A 17,413-nucleotide genomic window follows, 5' to 3' on the forward strand; every position below is an offset into this window, starting at 1 on the left:
TCCCACCGCACCCTGCCTCCCGCGGGCATCCTCCTCCAAAGCCCAGGAGGGCGGGGGGCTCCTCCTTCCCCTCCGGCCCCGCCGGGACCCTGCCGCCTTTCCCCAGCGCTGGGGCCGGGGGAGCTGCAGGTAGAGAGCCTTCTCGGCATAGTTGGCATTCCCGGCCCGGCTTCCCGCTCCCGCAGCCATCCCCCACCCGGCTCCTGGGGCGCCGGGCAGGTCTGGGGGATGCCGCGCTTTTTGGGGACACACAATCTCCCCCCCCCCCGCTCCTGGGCTGGTGGGGCTGGAGCAGGTCCGGGCAGTCGGGGGACAGCTTCTCTTTCCTTTTGAGACCTGCCCAGGTGAGGGGCTCGCGTTCAGACCTCCCTCTCCTCTCGGGGGGCAGGGGCTGCCTCCCACGCCGGCCATGCTTGCGTCCCGGGCTGGCCGGGCAGCAACGGGCAGATGGGGGTGCGGGGGGCGCTCTGCTGCCTTCCGAATTCCTCCCCACCCTGAGTATCTCTCTGTGTGGACAAAGCCTCCTGCACCTGCCCCGGGAAAAGGAGGGGGCAGGTGCCGGGGGAGGGGGTGATTAACGCCGATGCTTCTCTTATCTCAGCAGAGGAGGGGTGTTTGGGGGCTGGGAGAGGGTGGGTGGCTCGCTCCCGGCTTCCTTTGGGTAAAGCCCATGCCCCGGCGCTGGGGGCTCTGGAGTAGAAAGTGAATTTAATCTCCGGGTTTGTTTGCTCGTTTTCCTCCCAAAGGGGGGCCAGCGCGGGGGGAGCTGGGGCTGGGGGGGCGGGGGGGAGGTGGGGAAGTGTCAGGTCTGAAAGGGAGGAGTAAAGGGAAGACGGGGAACGGCAAAGCCGGGAGGGAGCAGCGGCACTGGGCTGCCAGCCGGCTGGGAACTGCCCGGGCAGGAGGAGGAGGAGGAGGGGAAGAAAGGCAAGTAAGGAAGTCACCTCGTGGGGGGCAGCGGGAGGGGTGGGGGTGCTACGGGGGAGTGGATGGAATCTTTGGGTGCCTCCTGGAGGGCCTTTGCCAACTGGCCTGTTTCTGGTCCCATCCTGTCCCCGAAAACTCTCATCCCGTAGCGTACTGGTGTGCGGGCTGGGGACCAAGTGCTGCTCCTGCAGTGAGCCCCCGCCGGAGGGGCCAGGGGGGTGTTCAGGAGGGGTGCTGCTCCGTGCCCCGACATTCCCTCTCCTTCATCCGTGCTAAAGTCCCTTTCCTTCCCTCGGCTTCCCAGACTGCTTGGTGCCGGCTGCTCCCGCCACACCCCTGCCTCTTGTACAACACAAAGTTTAGGGGGTGCTCAGGCCAGGCAAGGAGGGGTGGAGATGGGCTTGTGGGAGGGGAGGCGAGCAAGCAGTGGGGTATGGAGATCATGGCTGTGGTGAGGAGGAGGAGTGCCTGGGTCTGGGTGCCTTCCATGTGTCGGCCCCCTCCTCCCTGCCATGCCCACAGCGGAGAAGTGGGGTGATGCCAGGCACCGCTTACAGGGAGCTGTGGTGCCAGCAGGACCCCTTCTCTGATGGGGAAAGGGGTAGGGGGGTGCCCACTGCTATAGGGGTTCAGCTGCATTCCCCAGGGGGTCGGGGTGGCCGTGCTTCCTTGGGCTGGCCTTCCCCCAGCCCTTGCAGAGCCCAAGCATGTTGGGTCGTATCCCTTTGCTCTTAGCAGCCTTGGCATCTGCCCTCCGTGGCTGATCCCTGCAAATTGGGCAGCAGCGTTTGCACCCGGATTTGCCCCAGGGCCTGCTCAGGGTGGTGTATTCCCTGGCTGCCTGGTGCAGCCCCCCCTCCCAAGGGCTGGTGGCCCCATGGGCATCTGCACATCAATGGACTACAGCGGGGTGTGTGCAAGGGGGAGCAGACCCTAATCGCCCATTCATCCCTATGGGTGTGTGCAGGGGGGAGCAGACCCTAATCCTGCCCATTCATCCCTACAGCAGCTTTTGTTGAGCCTCCAGATGTTGGTGGGAGGCCAGGGGCGTGGAGTGGGGGGAGATTGGTGTTCCCTTGCTTTGTGGGGTCTTTGTCTGCCCGGGTGCCTGGCTCTTTGGGATCTTGGGGCAGAGCTCTCTGGAGACCGGCTTTCCATGCCCACGGTGGGCTCGGGCACTGGAGCCAGGTGGGGATCGTGGTGCTCTGCGGGTGCAGGAGTGTCCCGCCACCATCAAGGAATGAAAGCGGCACAGCGCACGTGGCTGGCGCGCGGGGCGAGGGTTCTCCCGGCGTACCCCATGGAGCCAGTGGGGCTGGGAAGGGAGGTTCACTGAAACATTAGGGATTTTTCTGCCACACTTGGTCGGGGCGGGTAGCTGTGAGCAGAGGGTGAAGTGTTCGGCTCACAGCAGGCCTGGCCACGGGAATTCCCACCGGTGGGAGGGCTGGGAGGAAGCCCAGTGGGACTCCTTGCTTGGCTCCCTGTGGGCTGTGCTCCCACCCAGCCTGCCGTGTCCTTGAGGCTCTGTCTCAAGATCAGTCCTGGCCCCTTCAGCCTCTGGAGGCGGTGGGGGAGGGATCCGTGCTCCCTCTCAAGGGCAGGCTCCATTAACCATCCCATGACCGGCCACCCTCCTCTCCCTGGGAGCCGTTCCTGCTCTCCCCTTGCCTGTGAGGTGGCAAGGAGCAAGGAACAGAGCTGGAGTGAAACTGCTTGGAATGCTCATTCCCTCCTCCCATGTCTGAGAGTCACGTGGCCATAGCAGGGCGATGGGACAGGCCACAGAGAGGTTCAGATGCCCCAGCACTGGGTGGGAAGGTGCTGGCTGTGAGAGGCTGCCGGTAATGAAGCGGCGAGGGGTGTTGCGCTGCTGCACTTGTCCAGGCGATGTCTTAGAGGGAGCAGGAGATGGGGATGTTCTGCTGGGGGATGTCAGGGTACCTGGGCGTGGGCTGGTGACACTACTCTGCTTCCCTGCCCCTCACAGGCTCTAGGATGCTGGGACCTGCTGGGCTTGGGCTGCCCACTTGATCCTCACCGCCTGTGTCCCGCCGGCACACCATGTTGCGCTCCTGGCGTGTGAAGCTGAAGCTGCTGCTTGCCACGGTGACGCTGGCCATCCTCCTCTCCTGGCTCTACCTCTTTGTGGGCAGCCTTGAATGTGAGTGGGTCCTTCTCTTCCTCCTCGGATCAAGGGGCAGTCTGCATCAGAGGGTAGGCAGGGGGATGCCAAAGTCTTGGGGTGATTGCCCTGCAGCCTTGCAAGCCGCTGCATGTACATCTGAGATCTAAGGGCACCCCTGGGAGGGTGGTCAGCAGAGCTGTGACGTTGGCTGGGCACACGTGGAGCACGCGGTGACCTCTCAGCTGGGGGCTCTGCCTCTCTACCCACACCTGGTCCCTCCCAGCTGTGCCCCATGCTCATGGCATGGCCCGTGTCTCTGCAGATGGCCGCTTCCTCCTGCTGCCGCCCTGCCTGGGCGAGCAGCCGAGCCGGGACCTGGAGCGGGAGGCGCTGGCCTCGCGGGTGCGCAGGGTGGAGGAGGAGAACCAGCAGCTCCGCCTGCAGCTCGGCCAGGCGCAGGTGGAGGGCAGCGATGGCAGCCCGCAGTGGGGGGCTTCCGCCGAGGAGGGGGACCCTGCCAGGGGCGAGAGGAGCAACCGCACAGCCTGCCCCAAGCAGCAGACGGTGCACAAGTGTGAGGTGGGTGACGGCACCGGCGCGGCGGGATGGGGGATGGCGGATGGGATGGCTGGGAGCCTGGCTGAGCGCAGACCAACCTGCCTGGCCCTGCTCACCTGGGCACTTGGCGTGCCGGGGCCTCACTCTGCCTCTCTGCACTGCTCAGCAATCCATAGCTGGTGGGTGAGGGTGGGCTTGCTTCCCCAAAGAGGGAGGCCAGGCGGGGCGAGTGGCAGCCAGCCTCCTTGTCCCTGCTTCTGGGTCCCAGAGACTCCCACCTGTCTCTGGGCCTCCTTCCCCAGGGCTGCGGAGTCTCTCCCCGGAGCGCAGCCTGAGGGAGGAGCTGGCTGGGCCCTGTGGGGTGGGTCAGTCTCAACGGTGCCGTTTGTCTCCTGGCAGCTCCTTCACGTCGCGATTGTGTGCGCTGGGCACAATGCGAGCCGGGATGTGGTCACTCTGGTGAAATCCATCCTCTTCCACAGGTAATGGGTCCTGTGCCAGAAAGCCCACTAGTTTGGGGGTCCCAGATTAGCTGCTGCAGGGGGGGCAGTGCTGTGGGAAAGGGGCTCTCAGGCCTCTGCTGAGGGGGGATTTGTTTCCCCCAGGCAGTTAGTTTATCTCCGTCTGTGGGAGGGGTGAGGACCATGTTCTCTTCTCCCCACTGCGGTGCTGAGTGCTGCTGTGCTTGCCCTTGGCAGGAGAAACCCCCTCCACTTCCACTTCATCACAGACTCAGTGGCCCTCCAGATCCTCCAGACGCTCTTTCAGTCCTGGATGGTGCCCTCTGTCCACGTCAGCTTCTACAACGCCGATGACTTGAAGGCAGGTGCTTACCCCCTCCGCACACCCGTACCTTTGCCCTGTCCCAACCCCACGCTCAGACTGCTGAGGGGAGCAGCAGATTGGAGTGGGTGGGAGGGTGTTTATTAACTCTCTTCCTGCTGGTCTCTCACCTGCTCCCCTTTCTGGACTTGCTGCTTGTCCAGCTGAGAGCGGGGGGCACAGGGCTGGTGCTGGAGGGGTGGGCAGACCCCCCTTGGGGTAGCACCGTTGCGCCCTTCTGCTGTCCAGCCCTGCATGTGGTGCTGAGCGCACAGAGCCGTCCCACCTGGGCAGGGGTTGGGCATGGCCGTGCCCAGCCCTGAGGCTGTGCCACCTTACAGCCAGAGGTGTCCTGGATCCCCAACAAGCACTACTCTGGCATCTACGGGCTGATGAAGCTGACACTCACCAAGGCGCTGCCCTCCAACCTCTCCAAAGTCATTGTCTTGGACACCGACATCACCTTTGCCACTGATATTGCTGAGCTCTGGGCTGTCTTTGGGAAGTTTTCTGGTGAGGACAGGGTACCCCTGGGACCCGCTGGCGCCCTGGGTGCTGTGAGCCCCCTGGGGTGGCCATCCCTGGGTGGCACAGCACCAGCACCCTCTGAACCTGCAGCAAAGACGGGCCGGCTCCACGTCCTTCTCTTTCCTCAGACAAGCAGGTGATCGGGCTGGTGGAGAACCAAAGTGACTGGTATCTGGGCAACCTCTGGAAAAACCACAGACCATGGCCGGCTCTGGGACGTGGCTTCAACACGGGTGAGCGTGGGCTGCTGGGGTGTCCCTGCAGCCTGGGGGTGCATCTGCCCAGGGGGGCACTTGGCACAGTGAGGCGGGGGAAGGCTGACACCAGGCAGGAGAGGCTGGTGGGCATAGGAGGGGGGGGTTGCCGCAGCCTCCTGAGGTCACGCTGGTGGGTGCAGAGAAGCAGCACGTCCTGAGGGCTGAAGGCACACAGGCTGCCCTGCTCCAGCTCTGCAATGGCTACTTGCTGCCTTGGTGACCCAGTGTCCTCCTCCCTGGCACCCAGGGGTGATCCTGCTGCTGCTGGACCGCCTGCGTCGCCTGGGCTGGGAGCAGATGTGGCGTCTGACGGCGGAGCGAGAGCTCATGAGCATGCTCTCGACCTCGCTGGCCGATCAGGTAAACAGTCCCTCCTCTGGGGTGGTGGGTCCTGCTGCGTTCCCGTGGGGGCACGGGGAGGACACGCTCTCTTCCTCTCCTAGGACATCTTTAACGCGGTGATCAAGCAGGACCCGTCCCTGGTGTACCGGCTCCCCTGCTTCTGGAACGTGCAGCTCTCCGATCACACCCGCTCCGAGCAGTGCTACACGGAGGTCTCGGATCTCAAGGTGGGTGGGTTTGCTGCCTTTGAGACTTGGGGAGGGCTCTGTGGGGCACAGAGCATCTGCTGGAGCCGGCGTGGGGCTTGGGGGCTTGGGGAGGGCTGGGTGCTGCTGACTTCCCCTCCGTGGGGTGACACACCTCAGGTGATCCACTGGAACTCACCCAAGAAGCTGCGGGTGAAGAACAAGCACGTGGAGTTCTTCCGCAACCTCTACCTGACCTTCCTGGAGTACGATGGGAACCTGCTGCGCAGGGAGCTCTTTGGCTGTGCCAGTCTCCCCAGCCCGCCCAGCAACCAGGTGAGGGCAACTGTGACTCCACTTCCGATCCCCGAGGCGGGCAGAGACCCCCTTGCAGCCACCCTGGGGCTTCTGCTGTCCCTCACCTTCACGCCATTGCAGCTGCAGCAGGCGCTGGAGGAGCTGGATGAGGATGATCCCTGCTACGACTTCCGCCGGCAGCACCTCACGCAGCACCGCGTTCACCTGTTCTTCCTGCAGTATGAGTTCCTGGCCCTTCCCGACCCCACCGACGTCACCCTCGTGGCCCAGCTCTCCATGGACAGGTACTCCTTGGTGGGGCTGGTGAGGAGTTAGGTCTCTGTCCCCCGCTGCTCCCCAGCTTGGGAGCTACCAGGGATCTCTTAACGCAGGTTCCTCATCCTCACACCAGCAATGTGCAGTGAGGAGTGACACCCCGACCTGGTAGCACCACCTCTTCCTACTGCCACTTGGCTGGCACAAGGCTTACTGCCCTGGTTCGGAGTTTGGTCAGGCTGGAGGCGGGGCTTTGGCTCAGGCAGTGCCTTCTCCTTCGCAGGCTGCAGATGTTGGAGGCCATCTGCAAGCACTGGGCAGGCCCCATCAGCCTGGCGCTGTACATGTCGGATGCGGAGGCCCAGCAGTTCCTGCGCTACGCCCAGGCCTCGGAGGTGCTGAGTGCCCGCCGCAACGTCGCCTACCACATCGTCTACAAGGAGGGGCAGTTCTATCCCATCAACCTCCTACGCAACGTGGCCTTGGCCAACACGCAGACGCCGTACGTCTTCCTGACAGACATTGACTTCCTGCCTATGTACGGCCTCTACGATTACCTCAGGTAAGGCCTCCCCCAGCTGGCTGCTGCCCAGCCAGCAGCGCTCCCCGAGCACCAGGGTTTGGGGGAGACGCCATAGGCAGCTGTTCTCGACACGCAGAGACCATGTCCTTTGTGTGCAACCTTGGGATCCTGCTTTTGCCAGACGCCAGCAGATGAAGAAGCAGCCATGGTTGTGAGGGGGAGCCCCGTCCCTCCTGCCCCTGCGTGGCACCACTGCAAGGTGGCCAAACCCATTATTTGCAAGGTGGCCAAACTCTAATTAATGCCCTTTTGGAGTGGTGGACAGGCTGGAGGGGCTGAGGAATGGTGCTGTGGCCACGGCTCGCAGCCAGGAAGACCTCCCAACACTCTTCCTACCACCATAGGAACTCCATCCAACAGCTGGAGCTGCCCCAGAGGAAGGCAGCACTCATCGTGCCGGCGTTCGAGACCCTGCACTACCGTTTGACCTTCCCCAAATCCAAAGCGGAGCTGCTCTCCATGCTGGACATGGGCTCCCTATACACCTTCAGGTAGGGACTGGAGCCACCCCTGCCATCCAACAGGGCTGTCACACACGGCAGAAGCCACTTTTCATAGAATCATAGAACCATAGAATGGCCTAGGTTGGAAGGGACCCCAGGGTTCAGAGTTCCAACCCCCTGCCACAGGCAGGGCCACCAACCTCCAGGCGTGGACCTACACAAGGTTGCCCAGGGCCCCATCCAACCTGGCCTTAAACACTTCCAGGGATGGGGCATCCACCACCTCTCTGGGCAGCCCATTCCAGCACCTCACCACTCTCTGTGAAGAACTTCCTCCTAGTATCTAATCCAAACCTTCCCTTCTTTATCTTCAATTAATCCACCCTTGTCCTGCCATCATCTGCCCTTTTAAAAAGCTGATTCTCCTCCTGTCTCTCTGCTCTCTTCAGGGACTGGAAGGCTGCAATGTAGTCCCCCCACAGCCTTCTCTTCTCCAGGCTGAACAAGCCCAGCTCCCCTAGCCACTCTTTGTAGGGGAGCTGCTCCACCCCTCTAATCATCTTCTTGGCTTCCTCTGAACCCTCTCCAACAGTTCCACATCTTTCTTGTACTGGGGACCCAGATCTGGACACAGTACTCCAGCTGGGGCCTCATGAGGGCAGAGCAGAGAGGGACAATCACCTCCCTGTCCCTGCTGGCCACCCCTCTTCTGATGGATGGTTTTCTTCTGGTGGTTTTCTACCCTTGGGGCTTGTCTGGCTGCCTGCTCTGCCTGTCTCGGACACCTGCCAGTTTTCCCCAGTCTCTCATTCCCATCTGCCCGCAGGTACCACGTGTGGCCAAAAGGCCATGCCCCAACAGACTATGCCAAGTGGCGGACGGCCACCGTGCCGTACCGCGTGGCGTGGCAGCCAGACTTCGAGCCTTACGTTGTAGTGAGGCGAGACTGCCCCAAGTATGACCAGCGGTTCGTGGGCTTCGGCTGGAACAAGGTGTCCCACATCATGGAGCTGGATGCGCAGGTGGGTGGAGGTGCTGGGCCTTAGAGGGTGTTGGCTAGGTGGTGATGCGGTGGTACCACCCCACCCATGCTGCCGCTTTGCCCCCAGGAGTATGAGCTGCTGGTCCTGCCCAACGCCTTCATGATCCACATGCCCCACGCCCCCAGCTTCGACATCTCCAAGTTCCGCCTGAGCGCCGGGTACCGGGGCTGCCTCCAGACACTGCGGGAGGAGTTCCACCAGGACCTGTCGCGGCGCTACGGGGCTGCCGCGCTCAAATACCTCACCGCCGAGAGGAGCCTGTGATGGCCAAAGACTGTGGGGTGCGGGGTGCTAGCGGGTCCCTCCTGCCCCAGCCCGCTGCGGCAGCCTGGCCTGAGGGAGCCAAGCCAGCAGCACGGCCTCTCCAGCCTGTAGCCAAGATGGAAGACGCTGGCTGCAGGAACAGGCAGTTCATGCAGGTCACGCTGCTGCGGTGTGACCAAGGGGGAGGAGGTTTGGAGCAGCAGCCCTCCTGTGTTACAGGGGAACCTTAGCAGGGGCCAGGGGGATGTGTCTCCCCCCGCTCCCCCCCCCTCCCCATCCCCCCCGTTTCAGTAGATTTGGGCTCTTGGCTTTCATTAGCTCACCTCAGCTGGAGGCTTGGCTCCTCAAGAGGCCTGGGAGCTGAACCTTACCCTGCTCTGCCTCTGCTCTCTGCTCCTGGGCCCCAGTCCTCTGCACACCCCCCAGCCTGGGGCTTTGGTACAAGAGCCTGGAATGTAGCACATCCTTTTGGCTCCTTTGTGGAGCCAGGCTCAGCAAAAGCCTCCTGGTGCCCTCTGCGGTGGGGCTGGGGAGCATGAGGAGCTGTGGAGACCTGCTTCGAGCTGGGCCTGAGGCTGGTAGTAACGTCCCTGCCTGCCCCAATGGCTGCAGAGTCTCTCTCCAGTGGGGTTGGCCCAGTACTGGGGGTTTGGGGAGTCACCCCAAGCAGGACGGGCTGGCTGCTGTCCCCAGCAGTGAGCTCCTGCTGTGGGCCTGTGCATCCTGGCTGGAAGCAGCCATGCTGGTCACAGGCCCAGTCCCAGGGCCCACACCATTCTCCCCAGCGCAGACGTTGCCTTTGAGCGTCAGGGATGGTTGACACTGGACGGGTCCGTAGCTGAGCCCTGCGGTGGGGTCCCCACACCGGGCGTGGCTCGGCCAGGCGCTGTTCCGCTGCTGTCACACACTGGAGTGCAGAGGATGCGTTGCTTTCCTCACACTAGTTAAATTATTTAATACTTCTCCTGAGGGTTCAATGATAAGGGGGTCCTGGGTTTGCTTTTTATAATCCTTTCTTCTTCCCGGGTGACTTTTGGGGTGGCCTCTCCAGGCCAGCTGCTGCTGCAGGCTCCGCTGTTCCCTTCTTAGCATTACTCTGGGCTTGCCAGAGCCAGCTCCGTGCAGGTGTGAGGATGTCCGTCCGTGGTGGGAGCAGCCAGGAGGAGCCAGACAAAGCGCCTCTTGCTTATTTTTCTCTCTTTTTAATTTAATTTTTAAATTAAAGCTTTTTTTATTCTTTTTCACAGCCTTGTCAGAACCGCCTGGTTATTCAGTCTTGGGTTGATTCCCTGCTGCGAGCCGGCATGTGGTCCCTGGAGGGAACTCTGTGGGAGGAGAGCAGTGCAGGGGCAGCCTGACCCGTGGCTGGGGAAGAGCATTGCTGGTCCTGGTGCATTGGAAGCCTTTTCCCCTTTCCAGTTGGCTCAGCAGGAGGGTTGGGGAGCAGGGAGCCAACAGCAGGACCAAGCAATGTCTGTGTCACCGAGTGGCAGGTGGGCCTGTCCCCTGCCAGCTCTGAAACGGCCAGCAGCCACTGTGGGATCGAGTCCACCCGTTCCTGGGGCTGCAGCAGGGGAATGAGCTGTTGAGGCTTTATTTGGGAAAGGATGGGAAAGACTGTGCTGATGACTCTGCAGCCGGGCACGGCTCCATGCGCTGCGCCGTTAGGCGGCTTTTAATCCAGCCAAAGCTCTCCGATGTCGCTCTACTGCTCCCTGAAGCCACAGCACAGGGTTAGACTGGAGCCAGAGAGCAGCTCGGCCTGCGCCCTGCTAGCAGCACGGCGGTGGAGCTGTGCCAGGATGGATCGGGCCTCGTCAGGGCATTTCTTTGATGGGCAGAAGGCTACGCAGCTTTTTGGGAGGGGTACTGCTGTGCCTGTAGCAGAAGGACCATGTGCCAGCATTTTTAGGTAATCCCTCCCAGCCAAGTCACTCCTTAAGCTCAAAAACATGCTAGCTGGAGCCCTCTCAGCTCAGGTTTGGATTTCATGTGTCCTCTGCCAAGGTGGCGTCAGCTGGAGGTGACCATGGAGTCGGAGCCCGGGGCAGTTTTCTTCACCCAGCACAGTCCCTTTGAGAGCTACAGCTCATTTCTGCTGCTGCAGCAACCGTCTCCCTGCCAAGGGCCCAAGCCTCAAGCCATCCTGCACAGCCATGCTCAGAAACAGCTCTGGGGGGTGGGGACGTTCCGGGGACTCTGCGGGCACTGTGCCTGTGGGACCTGGTGTCCCCACCTGGTACATACAGCTAAAGAGACGAGAGGTTTTATTGTGTTTTATTTAGTAAAATGTTAAAATAAATAAATACAAATTGATCAGATGCTCTGTACCCCCTCCCTCCCCCCCACCCCCAACTTTAATTTGCTAAAATCTAAACACATCTGTACCAAAACTGAAACCACGAGGGACTCGAAGGCAGCAAAGAGACTGCGGATCACTATGAGCATCAGGCTAAAAAAAATAGAGATATCTAAAAAGAACCCAAACCAGCTCATGAGTTGGTGATCTCATGGTGGGATTCGGTGACAACAGAGTGGTACCAGTCAGAAAGGGCATTTTACACCAGGCCTGCAAGGGTGGGGAGATTGGCTGGGAGAGAGGGGCGGCACAGGCAGCACCAGCTCAGGGAGGATGGAGTCATGGCTTTGCTGTGCAGAAATCCAGCTGGGAGAGAAGCTGCCACTGTCCCCTGGCAGTGCTGAGCCCTCAGATGTGGGGGGGCTACACTGGCAGAACGGGAACCAGAAGCCCCTGGAGAAAGTGGGGCAAGCTGGGGAGGGAGCAGGGCACAGATGTGGCGCCCATCAGCATCAGCTCCTGGTCTCAGCCCGAGCTGGGACGCTGCCTGCTTTACGGCTTTGGGTCTCACTGAGTGGCTGGGGGTGGCAGGGACGGACCAGGGCATGGCACAGGCGGGGGTGGCACCAACACCGCCACCAAGATGCTGCCAGCACGACCGCAGGAACACAGAGCTGTGATTGAGGCCTGAGTGGTTTTTCTACACAAGCTGAGCTGCCTTCCAAACCGCCAACCCCAGTCTGGGGCCGACAAGGGTGGGTGTTGCAGATCCAAGCCAGTCAGCCCCCAAAAGACAAAACACCTTGGCATGGGAAGCCACCCTGCTGCAGCACCAGGCCTCCCAGGCAGGCAGCGGCTCACTCCCGCTTCCCTGCACCACAGGCTCTGCTGCTGCTGGCACAGCCAAGGCCTTTCCTTCCTTAGCAGAAGCCGCAACAGGCCGGCGCCAGCCACCTCCCCGCCCATTACCTGCCCCCATCTTTGCTTAACGTAGCTCACCAACAGCAACCTGCGCCTTGCTTCTGTGAGACCATGAGAGGTGGCCAGGTGGGTGCCTGGGGGAGGCCCCCGCAGCCAAACCTGGGGTGCAGCAGCCCATGGGGCACAACCGCCTGCTGGCTCTGGATGCGTGGGGCTGCAGGAAGGCGGACGAGCCTCGGGGGTTGTGCGGTAGGTAGCAAAACCCCTCCTCAAGGAGGGTCTTGGCTGCCTGTCAGATGGCTTCAGGAGGGACTGGAGAGATGACGTGCCTCCTGGAAAGGAGACGCTACTCCTGGCTGTGAGTCAGTCACTGCGCGGTGCCAGCAGTAATTAAAGTACAGAAACACACGGGACTGTGAGCAGAATTTAGCCCAGAACAAGCTGAAACGCGCAGCCAGCACGGAGCACGACTGTACCCTTCTTTCAACAGCACCTGCAGCCCCCCCAAAACCAGCCCTTGCTGTGTCAGCACTACTGGTACCCGCTTTACGGAGGGGAACATGAGGCACAGGCAGATTGCTTCTTCCTATCGCTTTTAAACAAGGGCTGCCCTCCCCAGTAATTTTGGTGTGCCCCACCTGACAGACCTGGGTAACGAGCAAGGGGAGCCCCCGCCCTTGCATGCACGGGCACAGCATCATCCCACAGCTGCTGCAGTGCCAACCCTGAGCGCTGGGGATCTGAAATCAAGGGTGGCCACTGAACACAGCTCTGGGGGCTGGCCTCTGCCAGAGCTGGACCCGAAGAAGCCACTGCCTCCCTTCCCCACCTGAGCTGCATCCCCCAGGGACCTTCTGGTTGCTCGCTGAAAAAAAGAAGTACTTTCTCCAAGCTCAGAGGTAATGCTGCTTTGTTTCCAGCCCTACTTAATTTCCAACCTGGATAAAGGTTGCAGGAAACAAAAGGGCAAGAGTTCTCCAGGGTAAATTTAGGGAAAAGGAGAAAGTTGCAAATAGCCCGTTCGATGCCTGCTGAGCGCTGGCAGACTGATTCTGCTCATTGCTCTCAGCTTCCTGCCTTTCCATGCCACCTTTCCAGCAGGACACACAAAAGCTTTTGGATTTCCCAGGCGCTCCTGATAGTAAACATGGTCTTAAGTACTTCTTCCTTCCTAGATGGGGACTAGGCCGGGTTTCCCCGAAGCATTTGACACCTGGCTTGGATACTAGAGAGTGACAGAGAACAGACACGGAGCGCTGACTACGCTGCTGACACACTGGAGCCAGGACTGCTACTCTCCCAGGAAGGCATCCCACGGGCTGCTGCCTTCGGGCACAGCTCTCCAGGCCCAGCTCCTGGGGGATTACGTTAAACTTCCCACCTGCCCCCGTCTAGTTGCTCTAGGGAACTGCTGCTTTTACATGTCCCTAAGTAAACCAGGACCTAAGGGAGCAGGGAGGCATTGCTGCCCAGAGCTTTTGGCACAGAACTGGTGGCCCAGAGAACAGGGACCTTGCACAGATACTCCAAGGCACAGCTGAGAAGTACCCAAACCTCAGGTCCTGTTGGCATCATCTCCTCTGCCTGACAATGGTCTCAACTAGGCTAATGGCAACACTTGAACTCAGGAGGTACAACCGCACTGGTGAGCTGAACCTTTGGCTAGTCCCGGGAGTACTTCTAGCCAGGGAAATGTTTAATTAGTTCAGTCTAGATTGGAGCAGGTTCTGGCTACCCCAAAGGTCTGTTTGATCTGCCTTGTCCCTCACTGCATAGCACACAGGTCGGACAGGGCTGTGCTCAAGATGGGATGACTCACTCAGCAGCATCAGCGGAGCTCAGCGCCCGCTTCTTTCCCCACGTGCAGCTGAGAAGCTCCTTCCTCCCACCACATGTGGTCCTTCTGGAACACAGATCAACCCAAGGCAGAAATTGAGGTAAGATAAAAGGGCCTTTTTGTTCTGTCTTTCCCTGCTGTAACTGCTAGGATACCTGTGTGCTCACCAAGGAGCCCCACTGCACTCCTGGATTTCTCCTACCCTCGCTTTCCTTCCTCCTCATCTCTTTCCAGCTCTTCTTCCTGCTCTACTTTTCCCCAGACAATCTGCCTTTCCTTGCTCCTCCAGCTTCCCTTCTTCCCTCCCTCGCCCCATCTCCAGCCCTGCACCCCTTCTCACTGCCCTTGCTTCTGTCCTTTCCTCTGCTCCGGTGCACTGCAGCAATTTCAGCAGTACCAAATGCTCCTGGCGAGCTCATCTCCCATTCTCTACTCAGGCAGTAAGTCATCATTTAGCAATACTCACAGGGGATACAGACAGACCTTCATACAGGTAAGGCCTTGGTTCTCTGAAACAAGACCCCATCTCAAATTAACCTCTAGGAGAGGTGCCTGTCTCTTCAGAGGTCTGTAATTACCAAGCTTACCAGTGCAGGGTATAAATAATTTCCTTTATTGGCAAGTTTCAATGATGTGCTCAGCCTACACAAGACACGACAACGCAGGAAGTTCTCGTCCCGGGTGAAAGATGGGAGCTAAAGGAAAAGGATGGAGACTGGTAGCTTTCAAGTAGGACATTCCATTCTGAGGCTTCATGAAGGATGCCAACAACCTGGAGACAAGATGTCTGCAAGCTCTTGTTTTCCCTAGTCCCACATGATTTTTAAGGCGTTCCCTGGCCCAGATCTCACCGCTGACCGCAAGGATCCAGCGGTGTGCTGCTGTGAGACTCGCTCGCGTGCCCTCGGAGATCAGCACTGGCTGTCGGGAGGGGTTCTTTGAAGACCACCTGCTTTCGGAATGCCAGACACCAACAGAGTCTGCATTGTGCTTGGGAATGGCCTTTGCTGAGGTAGTTTGTTGGCCAGGCACGCCAAAGCGCCAAGGATTAGCTGCACGATAAAACATCTTCCTCTCTCCAGGTTCCTGACTCCCCTGAAGAGTTCCTACACGCTTGTCAGAAACCTCTCTGCAGTGACCTGGCAAGGCTGAACTTGCCCTGGATCTTCAGAATCCCAAAGGAGGACAAACTGAGGTGAAGAAGGGTCAAAACCAGACACGACAGGTTCTGGCTGAGAGGCACGGGAAGTGTAATCGTCGCTCTATCGGTGGCTATCTGAGCAGCCCACCGAGCAAGGCCCTCAGTGAGAGTGAATTTTGGCTTAACGACCGCGTACGATGTTTTAGGAACGTTTCATTAAAAAGCAGGTATTCCTCGTTAGCGCTTCGGAAGCAAAGAGGGGCAGGGTGCAGCCCAGCTGGGGAAAAGAGAGAGAGAAGTATGTGCACGGCAAGTTCAGGAATATTTTCCAGTGTATCCACGTGGGAAGGAAATTTCAGAGTTTACTGCGTGTATTGTAGGCTTCCACAGCTTGGTTGGGCTAAGAGGGATATTTCCCTCTGGGTCCTCCTGAATGCTGATGCTTTTCAGGGCTGCCTCTGCAACAGTGCAGGGAACAAGATGTTTCTGAACCCAAGGAGATCAGACTTAGGGTTCACATTTCTAGACAGACGGAATACAAAAGCGCTTTCTTAAGCCTGAGCAGCGAGGGAGGAAAAAATACAGTATCGTTTTTTCTACCAACAACAAAACCCAGAGATCCACCCCTAAAATCATCCCCTGGTTTCTAGATCAGCAGCTTCTCAATTCACATCTCACTGACAGAAACTTGCTTGCAACCAAGTCCTCGGTTTTGTTCATGCAAACCATTAGTTGGTCCTACCAACATGGTAACTCCTGGCTAACAACGTCCTCCAAGAACCAGCCATGCTACTCACCCCCGCCTGCTGATCATCCCAAGAAGTCCTGCCTTCACTGCATTCCATAAACCCACTGCTGGCTCTGCAGGAAGGTAAGGAGAATCCCTACTGATCCTTCTAGCCAGGTCACACGCTTGCTCTCCCACTCTTACAACACACCTTTCCAGCTGTTTAAAGAGTGGAGCGCAAGGAGAAGGGGAAAATAAACCCCAACCGCTTGTGTGGCGCGTACGCTTGTTTCTGAGCAAGGAAGCAGGGTGACTTCTTAAAGCCCTTGGCACTGGGCTGAGAGCCAGGACTGCCTCCGATACGAGCTTCCTCTGTGGTCTCATCTCCTCCTTTATAACAGAGGTTTAAAAGCCACATATTTCCCCCCAATGACAAGCAATGACATAAGAATTAGTTAATACCATGATGGCGGTTTGGAAATACAAACCACCAGTCATTATGACAGCTTCCCCAAGAGCAGAAGGTTTTAGTACAAACTCTATCTCAAATGTCACTTGAGAAGAGAAAAAACCAACCCACCGTCCCTAACAACACAATCCCAGAAGACAAGTTTGAGCTGTCAGAGAGTTTCAATTTCTCCCTTGACTGGAACCTCTTAGAGCAGTTAGGAAAAACTCAACCCTTTCCTCTGTATTTAGCAAATGCCAATTCCCCTTCTGCCCTATTGTGTGCCTCATCAGGCTGAGATAACCCCAGTTTATTCACATACATGTAGCGGCATCATTGCCAGTGTCAGTGCAGCCCTGGGAATGCTCCTTACCTATTGACAGACACTGCTGCAGAGCCGGGACGGAAAGCATCCAAACAGGATCAGTGAGAGAGAGGGAACTACCTAGCAGCACCAAAGAGCCCTAGTTAGGGTAATTTCTCTGCCAGGTAATGATTAACCATCAGCATCCTCTTACAGTCCAGAACACAACTGCCGTAACAAAAGGGACATAAAAGTCTCTACTTATCTACTCGGGTTCTGGAGACAAGCAGACGCCTCAGAAAAGCAGCAATAGCTGTTGGAACATCCCCTGGCTGGGTAAGGGAGCTCAAATTTAAATATGGCTACCAGGGAATTTCACTTCCACACCTCCCCTCCCCCAAACTGGCAAAGAAAGCAGAAGGACCATCAAGTCTCCAGGCAGTGTGCTACCCCAAATAGTGCCATGCTGCCAAGAGAGCTCAGGGGGTAACAGCAGAAATCACAGCAGGAGAACCAGGAAGCCTCAGCGCACCTATCCTTAGAGACTGTCTCGCACCAGGAACATACTTGATGCTTCAGAAGTTGACGTTAACAGTGGCTGACTGAAAAAACAACCTGGCCAAAAAAGGCAGTTTCTCCTGAGTACCTAGCCGTTAGCTGTGGTCCCATATTCTAAAGAAAAATGGCTCATGTTCTGTTTGTATTTTCTCTTCACCCCTTGACATACATGGTCCACAGAATCACAGAATCGTAGGGGTCAGAAGGGACCTCCAGAGACCATCAAGTCCAACCCCCCTGCCAAAGCAGGTTCCCTGGGACAGGTCGCAAAGGTCCTTTGTTTAAATGCTACTTACAGGTTGCTGGCCCAGTGCCACCCTGTGGTGATGACTCCCACTGGTCACTGGGTTGATGCAAGGACACTTTTAGCTTGATTAGTTTTGATGTCGTCCGTCCAGCCGTCTCCCTGCCACTTGTGCTAACTTATCCTTCCGGCTCCACTAGTTCAAGAACAGAACTCAAACATCAAAAGACAAAGCCAAGGTTATCAGAGGTTCAGCTGAGAAGTGCACCTAAGAGTCACTT

The 17,413-nt window shown here is 58.6% G+C and overlaps 1 protein-coding gene across 1 annotated transcript; it reads left to right on the forward strand.

Moving 5' to 3' along the window:
* Positions 1 to 2,988: 2,988 nt before the first annotated feature.
* Positions 2,989 to 9,939, forward strand: LARGE2 (LARGE xylosyl- and glucuronyltransferase 2). Its single transcript, XM_084263855.1, has 14 exons — positions 2,989 to 3,091; positions 3,378 to 3,634; positions 4,013 to 4,095; positions 4,312 to 4,439; positions 4,781 to 4,948; positions 5,092 to 5,196; positions 5,468 to 5,580; positions 5,664 to 5,789; positions 5,928 to 6,083; positions 6,186 to 6,349; positions 6,604 to 6,882; positions 7,248 to 7,394; positions 8,173 to 8,368; positions 8,456 to 9,939. Exons 1-14 carry the CDS (start codon positions 2,992 to 2,994, stop codon positions 8,651 to 8,653), a joined length of 2,220 nt encoding a protein of 739 aa, XP_084119981.1. The 5' UTR covers positions 2,989 to 2,991; the 3' UTR covers positions 8,654 to 9,939.
* The last annotated feature ends 7,474 nt before the right edge of the window (positions 9,940 to 17,413 follow it).

Source organism: Gallinula chloropus, assembly GCF_964237585.1.
Source record: "Gallinula chloropus genome assembly, chromosome: 4".
Classification (NCBI taxonomy): Eukaryota; Metazoa; Chordata; class Aves; order Gruiformes; family Rallidae; genus Gallinula; species Gallinula chloropus.

Coding starts and splice junctions, on each gene's coding strand:
- LARGE2 (XM_084263855.1), top strand. CDS start 2,992: ATGTTGCGCTCCTGGCGTGTGAAGCTGAAGCTGCTGCTTGCCACGGTG. Junction 5,197..5,467: donor GGGACGTGGCTTCAACACGG/GTGAGCGTGGGC, acceptor CCTGGCACCCAG/GGGTGATCCTGCTGCTGCTG. Junction 8,369..8,455: donor TCATGGAGCTGGATGCGCAG/GTGGGTGGAGGT, acceptor CTTTGCCCCCAG/GAGTATGAGCTGCTGGTCCT.